Below are 21,613 nucleotides of genomic sequence, written 5' to 3' on the forward strand. Positions count from 1 at the left end.
GAATTTTTAAAGTTTCTACGGACTTTTTGCCCACCCTGTACATTTGTACCGTTTGTAGGTCTGTTGCTCTCTGTGGCGAGACTTTTTAAAGGGGGGGGGGGATCGGCTCGCATTCGCGCCTCGAAGTTGAGAACAGAAAACCAACAGCCGCCACTGCAAATATCGAAATAAATAAAAATGTAATTCACCAAATAAAAACATTCACCGTGACCTGATTGACAATATTTCATCGAAAATAATACCAGGAATTCCGATTGCCTATTGTCTCTAAAAATTTTGCCAAAATTGGCAAAATCACAAATTGTTGCTGAAATTGCTGAGAGATTACCAATATACGAGAAATAAAGACCTGCTGGAAATTACAGCGAGATGAAATATGTTCAAGGAAAAAACATAGAAAACATGAAAATATGTGAGGTTAATATTTATATTTATAGCATAATTATTAGTGACGATTATGACAATTATCTTTATTCATGATTTTAGTAAAGATTAAAAATTCAAATGGGCTTCATTGAAAAAAAAGGGACAATTGTATGGAAAACGTGGAACGGGCCAAAATATGTCATAAAAAAAATACGAACATTCTTCTGTTGAAATGTATTTTATTCCTGCTTTTACATGTCCTACATTTTACGGGACATACATAACTCATACTGTACGTCTGCGGTCCGTCGAATTCATTCATTCAGACATTTTAATGGTCTTTGGGTTCAGAAAGGTCACTGATATGGAGTAACAATAACTCATGCATAGAGAGCTCTTGGTCTGAAGATCGAACTTGATCTTGATCGGTTCGAGTTTGGTCAACTGGACCCCCCCCCCCACCCCACCCAGAATTTGTTCAATTATCAAAGGCACAGGAACGATACGCCGCTTTCTTTGAATGGTTATTTGATGATGGAATAAAATTTATTCGTAACATATATTAGTAAGTAGATATGAATTATGTAAGGAAATCATACGATATTGTGAAAAATTACATAATGTATGCTTGCGGTTGTTCAACATGCTATCAAAGTAAAATTATTATTTTTTTGTCGACGTTTCTTGTGAATAAAGATGGCACATGCGTTTAATTCTATACGAAATTCACCTCAGCTATGATTGCACTTTTTCTTTGGGGTACATGCAAAAGACATCAGCGAAGCAGTCTCGCGTGTCTTAGAGACGTGACTTCATGAGATTCCCATTGAAATGCTAATTTTTTTTTCTACCACGGCATTTCTAAAACAGCCACCATCTTTAATAATTTGGCAACTTGGCGCCTGTCGTGGCGTGGATGTCTTGTTCTTTTGTTACCGGAAGTGAAATACACTTCATGATGGAAACTTATTTACCGTGAATATACACCGCCAAGTTTTCAACCACATTTTGGCGAATTGTAAAATCAAAGTAACCTGACGCGTGAATGTAAGGTGAATCAACAAAAACGGAAATACAAAACGCAGAAAATGCATAAATACAAAGCTCTTTTTCTGTCTCCTACAGTTGAATATATAAAAAGCCTCATCTACATCTCGCTCTTTCATGTACATTCTCAGTATTTCAAATATTCCTCTCACAATTTATCTTATCCATGATGCTTCTTGAAATGGTTATGCATAGAAAAAAAATTCAGAATTCACGGTTATGACTATTTAGTCGATGCACCGCGAACAGAAGAAAAATGAAAAATATATCAATATTTAGAAAACATTTTAAAAATCGAATTTTTTGGATGGGTTACGTCACATTAAAAATTTTTTTGACATTTTCGCACGTTATCTGTTCGTTTATTTTCAGGCATCACTCACCGACTTTCTCTAGTGCAAGGGTGCTCAATCTTTATGAGAGTGTGGGTCAGTTTATTGATTTCATAACGTGTCGCGGGCCATTTAAGTGATCTGGAACGCCACCACAGGTCACTTAAATGATTTGAAAATGTGCCGTGGGCCGCGTAAGTGCTTTGGAATTGTGACGCGGGTTATTTAAGAGATTTTCTGTAAATACGGCGCGGGTAACTTGAGTGATGTGGAACTTAACGAGCCATTTAAGCGCTCTGGAACTGCGTCGCTGGTCGTTCAAGTCATCCGGAACTGTGCCACTGGCAACTTAGTGATATGGAACTTCACGGGCCCCTAACGTAATCTGGAACGGTGTCGCGGGTCACTCAATTGACCTGTAAATATAGCGCCCGAGTGGCGTGTTGGTAAGATGCTCGTCTACCACCGTGAAGGCTGTCGTCGGGTCACAGGTTCGATCCCAAAAAAGAATATCGGTAAGATATTTTCCCTAACGAGCTTGAGGTGACCACCGACCGGTGTCACCTTCGTTCCCGGCAGTAAACGATTTGGGTATTGTGATATGGCCGGAGTTGGTGCGTGGTTGAAATAATAGTAGGTCTATATATAAATATTCTCCGCGCCACAGGTCACTTAAGTGGTAAGTGACCGGTGTGCCGCTTAGTTCATTTTTACAAAATTATGTTGAGGTCATGGGCCATATCAGAAGACTCCGAAGGCCACATCTGGCCCACCGGCCATGGGTTGAGCACGTTCGCTCTAGTGCATAGTTTCCCAAACTTTTTGTTCCATCGCCCCCTTCTTCAGAAATTTCTTTCTCTCATCGCACTCAAGTGAACTCATAGGATCCTATGCTAAATACGTAGCTTCTATCGCCCACCAGGGGGAGATATTGCTCACTTTGGGAAACACTGCTCTGGTGGATCACTACCATGAGAGAGAAACTTTTTTCTCTCCTGTGTGTATATATATACAGCTATACATAATCTTTTCTCGCCATTCAAAACCTCAGATAAAGACAAAAAAAAAAAAAAAAAAAAAAAATTGAAGTCTCCAATTTGGTCTTTTTTTACTGGACTTCTTTCTTCTCCCCCCGAGGCTTACGGGACCCGATGGTCACTTAAAATTTCCACTCACATACCTCTAAAACCAACCAATGGGTGCGCGTTACTGTCAACGTATGCCATAGAAACGGTAAAATAAAAATAAAAATCAACGACAGAGAAAAGATGGAGGACTCGCGGTTGGACACCGGAGATCGCCAAAGTGAGTAATAGCGGCTTCAAAGGAAGGTCCTAAGTTAAGCCTCAGACACGTGACCAAAATAAACCTCACACAACTCTTAGACCGTAGTAGACTCAATGAAATTCGATCGCTCCGTTTTTTGAATATATTGTTTCGGGTTCGTGACATTTGTTATTTCAAAAAATAACATAACCATCAGAGGAGATGGACTGGAATTATTCAAATTTATATAGTCTTAATAACTGTATTAAAACCTTGTATATTCGGACCTCTCGTATTCGGAACAATTATATAATATGCATATTCGAACGAACGTGTGGGCTGAAAATTTTGCGTGAGTAGTATTAGATGTATTCAAAATTTTGTAGAAAATCACAAATTTCTATAATGTTCAGTATTTTATTAGCATTACAACTAATTTTAGTCGTTTCGCTGAAATGTTTACCAATATCTTTTTTTTGAATAAATGAGGCTAATTAACTGCATTAAATTCTATTGACCCTCCATACAGGGTGTCCTGTGAGTCCTAATTCAACCTTTATCTCGTCTTTTTATACTGACCCACTGTCGTCATACCTATGATGAGATAAAGGTCACATTACACTTACAGGACACCCCGTGTAGTTCATCCCCATAAAAACGTATTGAATTTTTTTAAATAAAAAACGTATATAAATTGGTGCAGTTTTTGATTGAAACAATGCACCAACACAGCAACGTATTTAATTAGAATGAATTTTTAAATTTGCTAAAATGATTAATAATTAAGGGCGAAACATACGGTTTGTCTTTATTTTACTGTTATCTTTAAACAGATAAAATCTCAATACTCAGCGAAGTAAGTCAAATAAACGTTTCCTTGAATTTTATTTTTGATTTCCTCAATTTGATGCGATTTTATAAATCTCTGAACACGTAAAATTTTAGCAGCTTTCAAAAAATGACACTGACAACGAATCAACTCTTTCTAGATAAATGAAAGTATTGTAGTTATATAGCCGTATTTTTCGTACTGAAATGACACTGACATATCTATTATCTAAAAAAACAAAAAAAAAATTAGAAAAGAAATTGGTATAATGGGTTTTTTGATCATGCATTTGTCATGTATATTCAAATACACACGAGACCATAGAACATTGAAAGGCATAATAAAACTTTCATCGTGTTTTCCTTATAAGTTAACGTTCCAAAAAGCTGATGTTTTCCGATTAAGACACATAGCTTTTAATTAGTTGAAATAAATTTGTCCTTCTCTAATGAATAATCAGTATAAACTAGGCTATATTATATATTCACGATAACTAGGATTCTGAATTTCCAAACAAGTAGAAAAAATCATTAAAAAAGAAAAACATAAGAAATTGTAATGAAAGAAATGATCTACATAGAAACCTAAAAGGAAATTTGCATATTTTAAGTTCTAGGTCAATTCAAATGTATGTTGGTTTTTATTCGTTTTTTTTTTAATTCTAAACGTGTAAAGGGCAGGAAAGAGACGTACTTTTTAAGGCAAATGCGAGGAAAATTGCTCGAGAACTGGAAGAATAAGAGATTTAGATTTTTTGGTAGCATTTGGGCACATGGCTCGAAGGGGCGGCGTCCACGAGGGAATATTTTAAAGATACCAATTACCATAGAGACGAATTCCCAAAAGAGAAATTGCAAAAATTGAAGAAAAAAGAAAAAAAAAAAACAAAAGCCAAAAACCACCACAAAAATCAGTAAAAAAGTCGAAAAAAAGGCGCTGGTGCGAAGACCATATCGGATGGTAATTAAATTAAACAGGATTCAAAAAGTATAATAATAATAAATAAATAAAAAACTTTTTTCCCCCGTTTTTATATATATTATTTAAGGAATAGGAGACAAGAGGAAGAAAGGGGACACAAGAAACAAAGAAAAACCGTAAAAAAATGCGTTTAGATGTCCCCTTTTTTGTCCCACAAAAAAAAGAAAAAAAAAATTTTTTTTTTACTTATTCTTCCGAAAAAGGCAAACAAGCTGCGAGAGTTTTTTATTTTCTTTAATTTAATTTTTTTTTAAACAAAAAAAAAAATAAATAAAAATTTCCGAAAAATTTTGAAGTTCTTGCAATTAAGCAGAGACATACACAAACAGCGATGGCAGATTCAGCTCCTAAAAAATTCATTGTGTTACGACGAACCAAACCCCCCAATACACAAAAGAACAGCAGCAGCAGCGGGTACGTAAGAACCAAAAAAGAAATAAAAAAAAAGGACCAAAAAATATAATGAAAACGGTACCAATTGCAAAAAGAGGGGACAAAAAAGTTAATCAATAAATAAATTAGACTAAAAAAAAAAAAAAAAAAAAAAAACCCGCCACTTTATAAGTAACACCAACTTTTGTATGCATATCATTAAGAGTTTTAATTATTCCTTTCCCATTTAAAATGTAAAACGCCTTTGCTAATTACTAATTGATTTGATTGGCTTTTTTGCGGCTTTGGTTCTCTTTTTGTATGTTTTTTTTTTTTCCTCCTCTATCCTGTCTTGTATATTTTTTTTTTCACGAGTGATTTTTTTTTTTTGTCTTATCCAGCATTTTGAGTGAATATACTACATACAGAAAGGGACATAATGACTTGAGGGCCTGTACTGGATCCATACAAGTCCGTTTATTTTACGGAAATTTCCAGTTTTTTTAATGATTTTTTTTTTTTCGTCCTTTGGAGAAAAAAAACTTTTTTTTATATATTTTTTTATGGTATTTGTAGTTTTTGAGAAAAACCTCAATGTTTGACAGAAAACTTTGGTAATGACAAAAACAATAGCTATCCACTAAAGAGTTTTTGCTATTTATTTAATTTTTTTTTTTTTAGTTCGTAGTAGTTAATGTTAATGAATTTTTGTAATGCGTTTTTTTTCCCCCGAAGATTCTACGAGTAGAGGGAATTGATCGTAAAAGATTAAAAGGGTAATATTTTCAAAAACAGCTCCCCATGTTTTTGATGTTATTGCTAATCAACAGCCTTCGATTAAAATATTGTTAGTTTAGGCCAATTAATTAATTAACAAGAAAATAATTACTGGAATAATGGCTAACTGTTGATGGGTTGAGTGGTATAATAAATAGAATGATGTGTATCAGACAAGTAGAAACGTACGCTTTCGTTTGGAAAATGAATGGTCACACGTCGTCAAGCATTTTATCAATTAACGAATTACAATTTTTGTTAATTAGAATTAGCGGTGATGAAGGAAAATTAGAGGAATGGACATCGGTTTTTAATCTAAAAGAGGCGGAATGCGTAAATACCGATTTTTTTTTTTTTTGGATGATTCGAAGAATGATGAATAATTAAAAGTGTGGACATATATGCTAATAACGATCTCGTAATGCATAAAAACACGTTTCTCCGATCACTAGATAGAAATTAATGTTTAAACATAATGGAATTACATCAAGAATTCGATTGCAATTCGGATATCAATCTAATAGCAGCGTTAACCAAAAACGATCAGGATGATTTTGAATTCATGAACAAAAACAATAATTTTTTGTCGAACATGCGCGTAATCTACGCGTTTAGGTTATTTCAGCCTATTGATGCGCTCTGCAATTGTGACTTCTGGTGAAAATAACACAAAAACTACAAAGATGCTTTATTCCAAATGTTTCTTGTTTTTTTAAGTTAGTTTTTTCCATTGGCAGAGAACACTGTTAAGCTTAGCATATTTAAAAATGGCATGTTTGCCTTCTTGAAATTCGCAAATACGTGCATAGTGAGAAAAACCACAGTCGTAAATTATCAACATAGATTTCTAGGACGAATATTCCATCACAAGGGACACGTTTTAAATTGGGAAGCCATACGTTTCCATATCTTGTGCTCTCTGAAAAAAAAGGAATTTTAAGGAATTCTGTAAATAAGGAATTTGTTATATTTCTCGTGCTGTTTTCAATTAATAGAACTCTAATTCAATAGCGTCTAAATAGGTCGCTAAAGCCCGAAGAATGCCTCGCTTGCACCCATGCACTCTTCTCTAAAAATGCTTGTTTTTGTGTGCTCATCACTCCTTGATACCTTTTTGTCCCAAGAAGGTATGTGTTTGTATCACCCTGTATAGGAAGAGAAAACTTAGATCTCATTTCTAGGAAATTTTGCGGCCGTTCTTAGAATTGTGCGCAAAATGAGCGTGAAACGGTAATATAAGCTGGAACACTTTCAGTAATAATTGACATTTTCTAAACTTTTCGATCATGATGAAAACTTGCAACGAAAACATCTCTTAAGAAGAAAATTTATGCAAACTTCGAACCACAAAGACAAACACCTCAACGTCGTAAATTTTTGTTTTTTACTGTCACCAAATTGTTAGTCAGATCCAGGTTTAATAAATTCCTCTCACTCAACGAACACTCGCAATAAGTCCCCCTCAAAGTAAAATAAGAAAAAAAAAGATTCCAGGCCTGACCTAACGAGTTTAAAAATAATTTTTAACTTTGAAAAAAAGGGAGGAAAAATCAAATTTTTCATCGTTGTTCGTCGTCTTTTGCAAGTGAGAGAGAGAGAGAGCGAGTCGTTCCCTCACTCTTTTTTACGGGGGAAAAAACAAAAAAACTAAAAGAAGGATGGGAAAAATTGGAAAACATTGATGTCAGTAAGCGAGACAATGTTGGAATCGATTAGTATTGATAAAGGAAAAAGACAAGCAGCAGCCATGGATAGAAAAGGAAGGGTGGCTAGGCTAAAACTAGCAGTATTCGGTGGGCTTTATCTCTTGTTTCCGTATGAACTCCCCCCTTCAGTTCAACAGGCAGAAATCCTAGCCAGCAGTTACGATCTAGAACTGTTCCCTAAAGTAGTTTACTTTCTTTGGAGGTTTTCGTCTTCAATATCAAATCTTTCAGAGACTTTTACAAACGGGGAGGGACGATTCCATTAAGTCCTCCGGTGCCGATTCCTACCTGCGCAATCTCTTTTACAACACCACCAAAATTGTCCAACGGAAAAGACAGTTTTGTGGCATTGATTGAATATTATAAATTATCCAGTTTGTAATAAATAATCGTGTACAAAATATACAAATCTAAGACGAGAGTTACATTCAGATAGATTGGATAAACGTATATTTGAGTAATGTGAAAAACATAACATGACTTATATATACAAAAGAAAAGCCTAAGCTCGTGTTCTTAGTCTCTCTCATTTGATGGATAAGCCCAAGCAAGAGCCTTGTTGCGAAGAAAGCAGAGGCTGGAGCGTATTTCGCATTGAGCTAAGTGGTTAATGCGGCGAATATGTATATGATACTTCGGTACAAGAGAAATGTGCCTCTCCATCCGCAACAGGGAACAATAGGTTTGGCGTCAGCGAGGCCGAAGGGCCACTGACATTATGCTTTGCTTACTGCTTATATTATGCTAGTAAGTGGGTAAGCAAGGGTTACTGTGTATTTCATCGAGAACGCCACCTCAGCGCCAACTCTGGCCAATTCCGAAAATTTCCCATATAGAAGTCATCGGAAATCGGCCGAATTATATACAGGATAATAGTAGCGAGCTTCGCAAATTCTTATGAAGTGATGGTAAATCCGATCGGATTCGCTAAAATTCTGAGGAAGATTAATTCAATAATACCCTTGCGTGTCTCAGATTTGAATTTTTGAAGTTATTTTGGGGTTATTTGCTGAATAAATTTGGGAAAGAAACCACGTTTTTATGATGACAGCACTCGCCAAATTCAGGAATATAGCGTGAGTAGGAGATTGTGACATTATAGCTGAGGGCTTTCATCCATTGGAGAGGGAAATTCGATGGAAAAGAGCACCTCTCTTTTCTCATTCCTCCATGAATTGATAGCTTGTCATCTGACCAAAATTTATAGTTGCTGATTGTTTGAACAATATCTTTTTTCCGTTGGGTGTGCTCGACCTTTTCCTCTGTTTCTTCCCCTTATCTGGAGCAGTTCTCCGCCCACTGGACGGGTACCACATACATATAAGTATAGTCAGATGCATATGAATCCACATTTCTCGATTCATCACTTCCTATTCTCACATATAACCCACACAAAGACAGAATGCAAAAAATTACTAAGAGAGAAACGCGGTTTTTTTTACTCTAAAGGATGTATCAAGCTCATGGCGAGAGCCTTTATATGGCATCTCGATATGCTGACCTGTAAACTTATTGCACCTGAATGTGTATCGAATATACGAATGAATGTAATAAAAAAACTAAAAAGAGTAGTTTATAAGGTTTAATTTCCTTATTCTTGATGAGAAAATATAAGGAATGTACCACTTTCCCCCCTTTTAGAAAGCCGTTGGTCCTGCGGGGAATTAGAGGTGTGCAAGCATATCCATTAGCCTAACGTACGTGTGGTGACCTCTTGAATCTGCTTGCCTCACATTTATAAATTTGGCTTGACCAAAATGTGACAAAAGCTTTTTAAAAAAAAAGAACACTACTACTCTGTCTGTCACTGAACCGAACGGTCACACGTAGCAGCTCGTTTTTGCGCTCTAATTCATTAGCGTATGCACAAGGGGGAAGGGGGTTTGGGGTTCTAACACCCCTCGAGCCGAGATTATAGTGTTGTTTTGCAGGAAAAAACGTAACCCCCCCCCCCGAGTAGAAAAAAAAATTGAAAATCCACCCGCTTGAGAAAATTCTTCGTACGCCTATGCTCGATGTACAGTATATTTGGAAAAAATATATTAGTTTAATACATTTGTTCAAATAAATTATGTTTTAATTTAACACTCGAATGCGCTGCCCGGAATCAATGCACCAGTCTAGAAGTAGAAACTTTTCGTAAGGAAATTGAAACTTCACAATTATAAATCTTATTTTTCATCCTCAGATAAGAACTGCATTCTAGTAAAGAGCAAGGAGGTGGTAAGCACCTGTCCTCAAGTCTTTAACTAAGGACTAAAAGGAAATTGTAATTCCCTCAAAAACTGGTAATAACTTTGGACCAATCTCTCTCCAAAGATGAGGTGGCAGAGTACACCCCTCAAAGAATCACTCATATCATATCATAACAACCAGTGGACACAGCCATGTCTTCCATAATGTTTTCATCGAATTCCAAGAGTTTTTCTCTTAAATCACCTTACGTCCCATAGGCTGGTCAAGCAACAATTTCAAGACCAAAAATGATCACCATCTCTGTATCCTTAAGAGAAAAAAAAGAAAAGATCGCTCTCTCGAAGGATTTCAAAGGAGTCAGCAGTAAGATACGCTTTTGACGACGAGTGCACCATGTGATATGTGTGTGTGTGTGGGGAGGGGGAGCCCATCCCTCATTAAATTTCTCCTAGTCTAAGAAAAGAGTCAATTAAAATTTATGAAGCATATGTTGGTGTTTGAAGTGGATCAGACAGAAGGAAAATCACTTTGTTCAGACAGCAAAGCCAGAACAGATAAAATAAAAGAGGTAAGGATCGAGTCGTAAAGGATTCCGGATAAAAAGAGAAGAAAATATAAGAAAATAAAAAGGAAAAGGATTAAGGAAAAGGAAGAGAAGGACACAAGATCCTCAATGATTCGTTACCTTGAGTGTTGGGAAATCTGTTCCAGTCAAGTGATTTCCCTTGTCCTTGTGTGTGTCGCATTGCTGAGGTCTGCGCTGAAGATATTGATATATGATCGAGTAAAGTTGCCCCGGCACCGCGGCCGGATAGCAGCAGCTACCAGACCTTTTAAGTGGCTTGATTTGTGGTCCTCGACCTTAAAGATGGTTATGATTTATCGAGCTATCAGATAGCCGTCGCCGTAATACTCCTCCTTTTATATATATATACGTATATATGTGTGTGTGTTTTCCTTAGCTGGACTCACTCACTCACTCATTCTTAGCTTCTTTTTCCTTAGCCTTTTCCCTTTAAGACAAGCTTCATTGTTGAAAGAATACAGGAAAGCTACATCCATTAGTTCGAGTCATCCGTGAAGAGAGGGATGATAATGGTATGGTATCTTAAGCAACGATATGTGGGTTCCGTTTGTATTGTTGGCCATAGAAATGGTAAAATGGACAGCTTCAAGAGTCGATGAAATAGTTCCTCTTTAAGTGACAAATTAGTTTACAAAGAATAACAAAGATCAACCGTAATATACTGTATATTTTTCTATTATATTCTACTCCGGGCAGGATAAAATACTAAGATTTTTCGATATCTTTCGGACCGTTGTCTGCAGATGATAAATGAAGACATCTAAATAAACTTCATTTTAAATGATTCAAACTGATATCAAATCTATTCTACGGCCATGAAAAATAGGCATTTTCCACTTAAAAGTTAGTTGTTAATTAAACTCATGTGAATTCTTAAATTCACGACATTGAACATATGAGTATTCTATACTTATCGATTTCTGTATTTATTAAGAAAGATGCTTAGTAGTATCTTAACGGGTAGGACGAGAGGACGTAAAGTCAAACAAGGCAATCAAATTCTTAAAGGTTTTCATTCATTCTTAAATATTCATTACTTTTTCAGCGTGCGCATATTTTTACCGATCCTATTTTCCAGTATTTCTGTACATTCCAAGTATGTCTTTATGCTGAATTTTTTTTCTTCAAAATCGGGACTCAAATCCCTGAACAATTTCACGGCCAAAACTGTAGATACTATATGAATCGCTCGAGAGAGGATTTTATATGATTTTTAAATGACATTAACACGAGACTTATCCATAGCAAATAGCCGATCATTTTTATTCTGAAGTTTGAAGAACGATTTTTATTCAATACATCACTAATTTTTCTCATGTATTTTGACCACTGTGGTGGTCACTAGCAAGAAGATGTCTGCCAAAAACTTTATGAACCAATTGAAACTATTAAAAGTTAAGACTCGAAGAAAGTATCTCGCCAAAAAAAGGTCCTGAAACGTATTACAGTAGTCTCGATAATCCGAGTCTCGAAACTTCGAAGTGCCAGAATTTTTAAAAATTACTTTTTAAAAGAAAATTACTTTTATTTTTCCGCCAAGAACGAGTTTTGTTTGATTTCATCTCATTTTTCTGACAAATAATTTGAGTTTGCGGAAAGTTTTGATCCCTGGATCGGAATCTATGTTGGATCCTCAGACCAGAATTTTCGATAAATCGCTATTGGTAAACTTATAGTGTAAGGAAAAAAAATCCTATCGGGCCCTAGGGCTGGAGCCACGGTCAGCCTCCATTATGAAGAGTTCATGGGTCTTGGCAGTAGTGTAATAAATTGAGCCATTGCACTAAGGGTAAAACAAGAAGGTGCATTTAACCCCCACCCCTTAAAAAGTCGTTTCTTACTAGTTTTCGGATAATTCGAGTTTTCAGTAATAATAGCTGATATCGGTCCCGTTTATCTCGGATTATCGAGACTACTGTACTTGAAGCCAAATCAGCTAACCAAACTCAAGAGTGTTTTTCTATTGGGGCCGTGATTCACGACGGAAACTTGGAATGGTGGCAGGAACATCAAGAGCAGCTAATGTATAGTAGATGGCGGCGGGTGAGCGAAGAAAACATCAGTAGCTTTTGTAGTGCGGTTGCGAAGATTTCTGTACACTTTTGTAGGTGCTGAGCAGGGACAACAAAACACAGGGCGAATTAAACAAAGAAAAGTGGGAAGGAAGGAACGAGAAAAGGATGATAGACAATGGCGATGCGGGGGTGGTGTCTGAGAATCAGTGGCACGTTAACGCCACAAAAAGCAAAAACCTTTGATGGGTAAAGCAGGCAAAGTTTTTGTTTCGTGTGAAGTCAGATAGACCAGGAAACATGAGTCATACTGCTTTCAAACTTCCGGATGGGGAGTCGTCGCGAATGTGAGGGCCCTCCTTGCTCAATTCGGTCCCTTCGTTCAACAGAAATCTGAGCTATTGAGCAATTGAAGCGAGCAGTTTCTGCACTTCCTTTTCTCGTTCGTTCCTCATCCATGAGACCGACCGATTCAATGTATCATAGACTAAAAGAGACGGAAGCACTGAAAACTCGTCCCTCATCAGTTATCCGTTGTTCGAGCAGGTATTTTAAGTGCTGTGCCCTAATAAACGTCATCCAACACGGGAGGTGCAAGTCCTTACTCATCGCGCAATTTATAGATTTTATTTATTTCGACCATACGACCGAACAGCGGGATGGATGAATACAAATGGGAGACCTAAGCACAATGCATTAATTAAATAAGCCGAGCTTTGGTGTGGGGGATAGACCTGACTCCACTTCAAGCTGATGGTAATTAAGTTTGGAAGTAAAGCGGTATTGTCCACCGACGGGCTGCCGATCAGTGGAGGAAATACTAGGCAAGTGTCGAGGAATGAAGTCAATGAGCAATAAGGATACATCCGTAAAAATATTCAATAGCTGTAATGGATCGGATTCGGCAGCGAATTATGTAGATAGGCTCTTTGAGCGATTGAGTTTCGATTTGGAAGCGAAACAAATGGTAGCATTTTTTCCCCTGATGAATCAGACGCTTGATCTGAGTAACGAGAGACGCTGCGAGTAAATAATCTCAACCGAAGAAAGCCCTCGATTAAGTGAAGAACGATGAAAACCTGAAGGAACGACCTATAGCCAAACGGCCCCGAAGAAGATAAAAGATAATTATAGGACCCGATCCACTCTGGAATATCAGATACACCCTCCGACGGGAAAGTGCTACCTAGCAAAAACGTTGACCGGCAAAAGCACTGTACGTTTTTATCTCAATCCACATAAAGAGAGATTTACGACAGGATTTACTAAATCCGAGGCCTTGGATTCTTTAATCCCGTTACGGGACGTTGGTTTAAGCAATGGCTTACACCCCATTGAGTTTGATGGCTTAATACGAAGTCTTGGGAAAGATAACGTTCAAAAAGAGGGCGGCGGGAACGAGACTCTTCTATTTACATCCAACAAACTACACGACATCGAAACTAATAAGCATACCTTAGTCTATTATCAGCAACAGTATATGTATCGTGGAACTTTATTTTCCCTACAATTGCAAAAAAAGAAACCTGAGATGATGCTAAGCAAAAACGTAATAACATAATTATTTCACTTCGTAAAAATGCTGCTCATCATTACGAGATCACTTTATGGACGTTTAGGTTTAGTTTCTGTAAGCAGATGCGTATCACGCTGAAAATTATATACCGGGTGATTCTAAATTCATGGGACAAACTTTAAGAGGTGATATAAGACCCCTAAATAAGGATATTTGGTCACAAAATATGCGGTCGAATCGCAATACCAATGGCGATAGAGGGTGTTTCTAGAAAGTGCATAACAGCGCTTCACCAAAAGCAAATATCATATTTTTCTGACGGATAAGTGTAATCAACCATTAGAGGGTGCAAGGAATTATATGTGGTAGGTCTTCTCATGGTGCAACCTGGTAATGCCAATTCTACCACAAGTCATTATACCGCTTGATCATTGTTTGGCGCAGCATAACCTTGATGGTTCTTGCACCAATGAAAAACAAACTTCAATTCAATCCCAAGGTAGCTATGCACCCTTCAATGGTTGATAGCACATATCGCAGAAAATCCGTCGGAAACAAGATATTTGTTTTTGGTGAAGTGTTGTTGTGTACTCTCTAAAATCACCCTTTATCGCCTTTGCTATTGCGATTTGACCGCACGTTCTATGATCAAAAATGCTTTTTTAGGTATCTTATATCGCCTCTTAAAGTTCATCCCATGAATTTAGAATCGTCCTGTATGCATGGCATGTGTATGTTACAGTAAACATGATAAATTCGGTTATTATACACAATAAATCGATGATAATCCGAATATTATGCATATTAACTGATTTATTACATTTACAGTAACATATATGCATGAAAATAAAATTCATAAAGCCCAAAATGGACAGTGAGAAAACAATTCGAATTACCATTTTCCATAATGGATGATCACTTTTCGCGCATGTTCTGCGTAGGATCAAACAGGCAAAAAAACTATTTTGTACTTGATACAAAGACTACTGATTGAAACTTACCATTATCTTTGTGAAGTTTACAGAGAATCTTCGTTATTTTCCTATTCGAAACTAGAGAAATTCGTCAATTTATATTCAAATTTACAAAATCTGGACGTCCAAGTAATTTGGTGGAAAGATCTTGAATTCAGCCACTATGCTTCATTGATTTGTATTTCAATGCAAAAACTTCTCATAAAATACATTTGAGAGACAGATTGTTTTTCCCCACGATATGCAACCATTAAGTGTGAAAAAGATGCTGAACCCTATTTCACAGAACAAACCTAGCTAAAACAAAAACCTCTGAAGAGCTGTTACAGCTAAATTAGGCATCGTTTCGGAAATAAATACTTCTAGAGCTCATCAACGATAGGCTGTTAGTCGAACGACTGACACATGCTCGGAAAGCACATTCCTTTAACATTGCCTCATATAATGGAACAGAAGTGATCAACAACAATAAACTAGAATACATGCCACCGGACACTGGTTCACTTAGATGAAGAGAAGTGACACAATTACCGTCTTTCGGGACATCGTCCAAAAAACCGCACAGCGACACTAAGAATCGACCTCAATCATGTCGATTATAATAAAGACTGAGAGACTGGAATGATTTATAAAGTATTTCCTACCGTTTTCCGAAACGATGCTCCAGAGGTTCGGCCAACGACTTCATGGAAAAACTCGACAATAATTCAATTTTTACCGTCAAATCTCACTCCAAAATGACTCACCAGTTTCTGACATTTTCACCCGACCACAATTCGAAAATCAACTCGTTTTTGAGATCCCAAGTCTTATAATTTTTTTTAAAGCGTTGTTTTCCCATATAATGTTCGCACCTATCACGAGGTCTGGAAGAAACAAAAAAATTCAGAAAGAAAACCAATTACCATTAGAAATAGATTGAATTTTATCAAAAAAAAAAACATTTCTTGAATAAAAATGCTAGTGTGACAATAATAAAAATTTTGTTATGGGATGCGTATTCTGTCGTTATAAACATGAAAGGATCGATTCTCTCGAATGAATAATAAATATTTTATTAATATATAAGAAGCGCAAGGATTACAGAACTGTCGGGTAATATGGAATACCGGATTTTCTCCGCCTTGAGGGATAGCCGCCAAATGGAATAATAATAAAATACTTCAAAATGCCTCCATGGTGCTATAGAGCAGCGGTTTTCAGCCGATGCTCCGCGTAGCCCTTGGAGCTTCTTGTGAACTCCCCAGGGGCTACACCGTCGCTCGAGTGGAAAAAACAGTAAACTTGGAAAAAAAATAATTATAAATATTTTTGAATGTATAAAATAAATCAGTAACTTTGATGAATAAATAAAAAATAGGCCTACGGGGCTCCGTCATAGAAATTATATGAAAAAAGGGCTCCGCGAGTCCAGAAAGGTTGAGAACCGCTGCTATAGAGTAAGTGTCGCTCGGTGGTTGTCACGGCTGCCATAGCAGAATGTATGTTTTCTACTTCCTAAAATTTACTCAGGCAAGTTTCAAAAGTGTTTATCAATTATTGGAAACTGCCCAATAATTTGAAACTAAACACAATGTGCATCACAAGTGTTGCATTTCATTTTACTGTGCTAATTTTTTAGCCAACTATTCTTCCAGTTACATGGGACGTTATTTTTTTCACAGATGGTGCGTCGGGTAATAGGGAATATAATAAGTGTCATCTGAGTTGGGCTGGAACATCCCTTCAAGATGAAAAGTTTCGGAAGATAGAAGAGGAAAGGTCTAGGAAGAATGTGCATTCTGTTTTCTGTGGGCCCATCTTGACATTTTTAGGGTAGGGAAGGAAAATTGCATCTGTGACTCTTGTAAACAAACTATGGCACCACCACACCATCAACCACAAAAAACCAAACGATGAAACTTTCATTTTTGTCATAGACTCATTAAATATTGATTTTGATCAATTGGAATTAATTTTCTTCATTTTTGAATCCCCCCATTCCATATTACACCCAAAAACCCCGATGTTTTTAAATGTCTTCTTTTTCAGACATGAAATTCATTTTTAAATACACTTGTCAATGCAAAGACAAGATTCCACATTTTCTAAAAATACAGGTTTCTGTCATTGTTAAAATTGGAGTAATTGTCAGTTTTAAATTGGAGTAATCGAAAAAACAAAAATGGTATTCCATATTACACGCACTTCCTATATGTACGCATGCACAGATCCTTTAACAAGAATGCCAATTAATAACGAGTGAATATTGCGGGATTTCGAGAAAAATGAAGATTTTTCCCTGAAAAATCACGGGCCACCAAACACCAAGTTATTTCTTCATCGGATTTCCTGGAAATCTCAATTTTCAGCAGCAGCCGCTCCATCCGTTCTTACAGCTCGAAGGCGTCAAGAATGCGCAACTATGACAGGGCTATTACGACGGCACACAAACACAGTTGTCATTGCAATATAACTGCCTCGCCGAAGCTTGATTGGAAATTCTGCCAGCGGGAAGTGTGTGTGTGTGTGTGCACGCGTGGTACGCCAAGCCCATTTCAGGTATGTGTTGGCAGCCCTCAACCCCGAACCTTTCTCAGCCTCTCAATGCTACCAGAAACGTCGGCCTCATCATCACTATCATCTTCTTCATCCTCATCTCCACCTTCTCAACATCTCCATATGATGATGATGCGTTTCGGCTTATCCGAGAGAGAGAGAGAGGGACGCGGCACATCGCAGCTAAGGTATTCCGAGCTTAAATTAAACCGACCGCAAATTAACAGGCATTCCTGCATTCCCCGGCGTGCGAAATTCCACCTTGCCGAACGATTCTTCGATATTCGTGGCTGTTGGAAGGTGGTTAAGAAAGTGTGGGAAGGTCGTCTTCACACTCACTCTCTCTCTCTCTTTTGGTGACGACGAAGCAGCATCTCATCCACACTCTCACACACACACTCTTTCGCTATCACCGAACGTTGTGCAAGACTGGGCTAAAGAAAATTTGCATCTTCTTGGTTTCAGCTAAAGAATTCGTTTTCCGGGGGTGAAAGAATTCAATTATGAGAGGCTAAGGCAAGTATTTCGTCTTAAATTTGCGAAGATGGTTTCTCGAGTTCTTCGTGTTGATTTAATTATTACCAAACCTTTAGAGTGCAATGACGTTTCGTGCAAAAATTAGTTAAATGCAGCAAAGCAATGAGCTACTAAAGTGCAAAATACACGCTATACATTGTGTTTCATTTCCTCCAAACAAACTATAATATTATTCACGTGTGAAAACGGTTAAGTGACAAGAAACTCCATTCTTTAGAACGAAGTTTCTAAGATTTCTTAGTTGGCATCTCACTGTCTCGGAATCTAATATATCCAGGAATATCTTTCCAAGTTTTATACACCATCATATAGATGAATATCAAACATAATAAACCCTTGCAGTTCGACGAGTATTTATGGCAGTAATCGTAAACAACAAGAAACAGTTCAATTAGGAACCCAAAAAAAAGTTTTAAAAATATCATAGTTTTACCTCGAATATATAGTCTAATTGACGAGACAATACCGCAAAATATTCGAATCTCAATATGGTTATGCATTGTAGAAATTAGCAACAAGTAGACTGAAAAAGTGAATTATATATTTTTTTCTATAATTACTAGTTAATGAAGGAAACATATTTCCTGGATATTATGATGAGGTGAACACGGAAAGAAAAGTCATCTTGTCTCCACCGGGACTCAAAACTAAGCCCTGTTGCATACTGGGCAAACATACTACCATCTACACCACTGGAGACACGGCCCTAACTTCCTTATTCAAGGAAGTTCCTGAAGTTATATAAGAAAGGCTACACTAAAATGTCTCTACTTCAGCGCCTCACGCCATAGTGCGTGAAATAAGAAAGGAAGGTTCGTGTATGCATCAGTGTAGATGGTAGCATGCCTACCCGGTATACAAGAAGGTCTCGGTTCGAGTCCCGGCGGAGTCAAGGTGACTTTTCTTTCCGAGTTCACCTCAGCATAATATCCAAAACAAAATATCTATTTCCCATTAACTATGTTCATATATGTATTATAAAAGCACATCTTAACCTGGCCATCCAACAATAATTTGTATAGTTTGGGGTTCTAAACATGTTGCGTTACTCAGACCCTTTGTCCCAGTAAGATTATAGGTCACGAACCTCCTCTGCCAATAAAATGAAAAAAAAAAGACCAAGGGTCCTTTTTCAAAATAGTTTTTAGTATAGCGTACTGTATAGCAATATTAAAACAATCGGTTAATTATCTTCTCATCCATGCTCACGGGTCCACCTCACATCTCTCCAAGCCCCCTTGGTCAAGAACCCCACCACTAGAGGCGAGGCTCACGGTCTCCAGTTCGGGGCCCCACTGATCAAACAGAAAAATTTCCCATTTTTTTTCAAGTTTATTTTAAAAGAACTTTCTATATTATTTTAGACATTTTGGTCTTATCATCAGGGCTTTTAAGCATTTGGGAGCCCCTGGTCAATACCAAGATGGACATGCAATAATAGCCTTCCCTGAATGCGAGGCTTCTGATCTCAACTCTTCGTCTATATGGGGACTCAAACGAACACCAAATACACAAACACACAAAAATAAATAAAATCCAAAATAAAAGCAATGAAGTTATTAAGATTTCGATCATTATATTAAAAGGCAAACTTCATTTTAATAATCGGCACAAAGTATGTTTTCAAATACATATACATATAAGAGCCTCTCCTGATTAGAATTTCAATTCAAAAATTCTCTAATTGCATTTGGTGGGGAAATGTTATGGCGATGATGGTGGGTGAAGCTCCATCAAATACGCAAAATGAATTCAAGCCCGGACTTTTACGAGTCTCGAAGCTCTAAATGCTTAGAAGTGATATTAATAAAGTGGCATCATAATCACCTGGAATGTCTGATGATGGCTTCACGACAGATAATTAATTGTTCTATGTTCTAATCAAAGGTAATAAAGGGGAGACAATTATTGTGAAATTATGCAAATTGTGCCCCGGAGGAATTTCTAATGTACATATAGATCGGGGGGAAATAGAAAATGATATTTCTCAGAAGAACAAATTAGACAGAGACACGCTTTTAGTAATATATTTTTCTCTAGGATTGTAATCTCTACCATTAATGAAAAATCAACAATTTTTTGGTAGCCATACATATCGATTCCACTCTTGCAACAATTTTCAATCACGATTTTTCTCATGTCAGACAATTATATGAGAAATAACATGTCATTTTCCCATTATGAAACATCATTAGAGTATTTTATTTTCGTTTTCTTTTTTTTTTGAGAGGAAGACATAGATATATAAATTATTCCTAATAAGTTTTAATTTTTCTCGATTTCAATGGAAAAATATTCAATTAAGGATCGAAAATTAAAACTCGATGAAACAGAGATTTTAATGGATTTTTTTCAATAATAATAATAACGATTTCATTTTTATTTTGTCTTTCGGATACATGATCGTAAACTTGTATGAAATTTCATTAACGTTTCTATTTGGAATAATGAGTTAATACGAATAATGTGTGCTGTATTATTTTTGTGTGTATGAAATGAAAATAAATTACGAAATATAATCGGCTTTTAGGGAAATTGGAGACTTGTGTGGGATTTGCGTATATTGATTGATTGATTTTGTTAATGGAAAATAATAGAGTTAATTTTAAGGGTTAATGGTTATCTAGGAGAATAAAGGTCACCTCTTGATAAGGTCAATTTTTCTTCTGGAATCTTTCTAGTTCTTTTAAGGGGCCTAACTCTTTTAAGGGTCCGTTTTCTGAAGGGTGTAGACTTCAGAAAAGGATGACTAATGTTAGTCTTCGTAGGTTTTTAATAATATTAACGTTAGTAATTGGTAGTCCCGGCTGGAATAATGTCAATCAGCCTTACTTATGTCGATTACTAATGTCGATGAAAATGCAATGACCCCGGGTATAATGACACATTTGCTTCTGTTTTTGAGGTTTTAACGAGAAATTTCTAGAACTAGAACTCATCACACATTGTGGGAATGTTCTGTTGTTCTACTGATAACTAACGATTAAAAAAAATATTTTTATGTTTAATGAACACATGTTTGACGGTCCGATTCGCTAATCGGTATGAACCACATAAGAAACACATTTTCGTATTTTCCCATAATTTCATCCAACTTTTTCAAAAAAAAAGTCCAATTTTTCAATGAAGCTTACTTTAATTTCAGATTTTTATAAAATCCGGGATGGAGATAATTTGAATAATTTATAAATAATGTATATACTGAATATGACTATTAAATATAAATATTCATCCGATGTATTTGTCATGTTCACCTTTTAAAATAGATTTTAATTCACTGCGGATACGCTGTAGCGCTTCTTGTCCTGCCAACTATTATATTGAAACCCAATAATTGGCTATTTTGTTGGCAACTAATAATATTTTTAACGATAACTGGCATTGTCCCGTAATTTTCTCGCTAAAGTATGGTCTCTCTATTTTTTACAAACCGAGCACAACTCCGGTCTATATTACCATGAGCAACTCACTAGCGAGTGAGTTGGGCCGGAAGGGTATGGGTATGCCTGAGCGTGTATATACCAGTGTTTGTGTATGAATTTTTAGTGCTTTCATATATATATTTAAAACTTATGAGT

At 36.6% G+C, this 21,613-nt stretch overlaps 1 protein-coding gene across 2 annotated transcripts in view; it reads right to left on the reverse strand.

The window, feature by feature from the left end:
• The window catches only part of zfh1 (Zn finger homeodomain 1), a 370,694-nt gene that overhangs the window by 62,301 nt on the left and 286,780 nt on the right, over positions 1-21,613 (reverse strand). Inside the window, exon 1 of one of the 2 annotated variants that reach the window (XM_089252441.1) lies at positions 15,707-15,791. The exons of the other annotated variant lie outside the window; for it this stretch is intronic. Within the exon in view, the coding sequence (XP_089108567.1) occupies positions 15,707-15,719 (13 nt within the window). The 5' untranslated portion in view covers positions 15,720-15,791. Of the gene's footprint in view, positions 1-15,706; positions 15,792-21,613 lie in introns of those variants that run through there. 2 annotated transcript variants of the gene reach the window in all.

Source organism: Pholcus phalangioides, unplaced genomic scaffold (assembly GCF_987345545.1).
Source record: "Pholcus phalangioides strain wild (caught in Gottingen) unplaced genomic scaffold, Ppha-v1.0 ptg000029l_1, whole genome shotgun sequence".
In the NCBI taxonomy this organism is placed as follows: Eukaryota; Metazoa; Arthropoda; class Arachnida; order Araneae; family Pholcidae; genus Pholcus; species Pholcus phalangioides.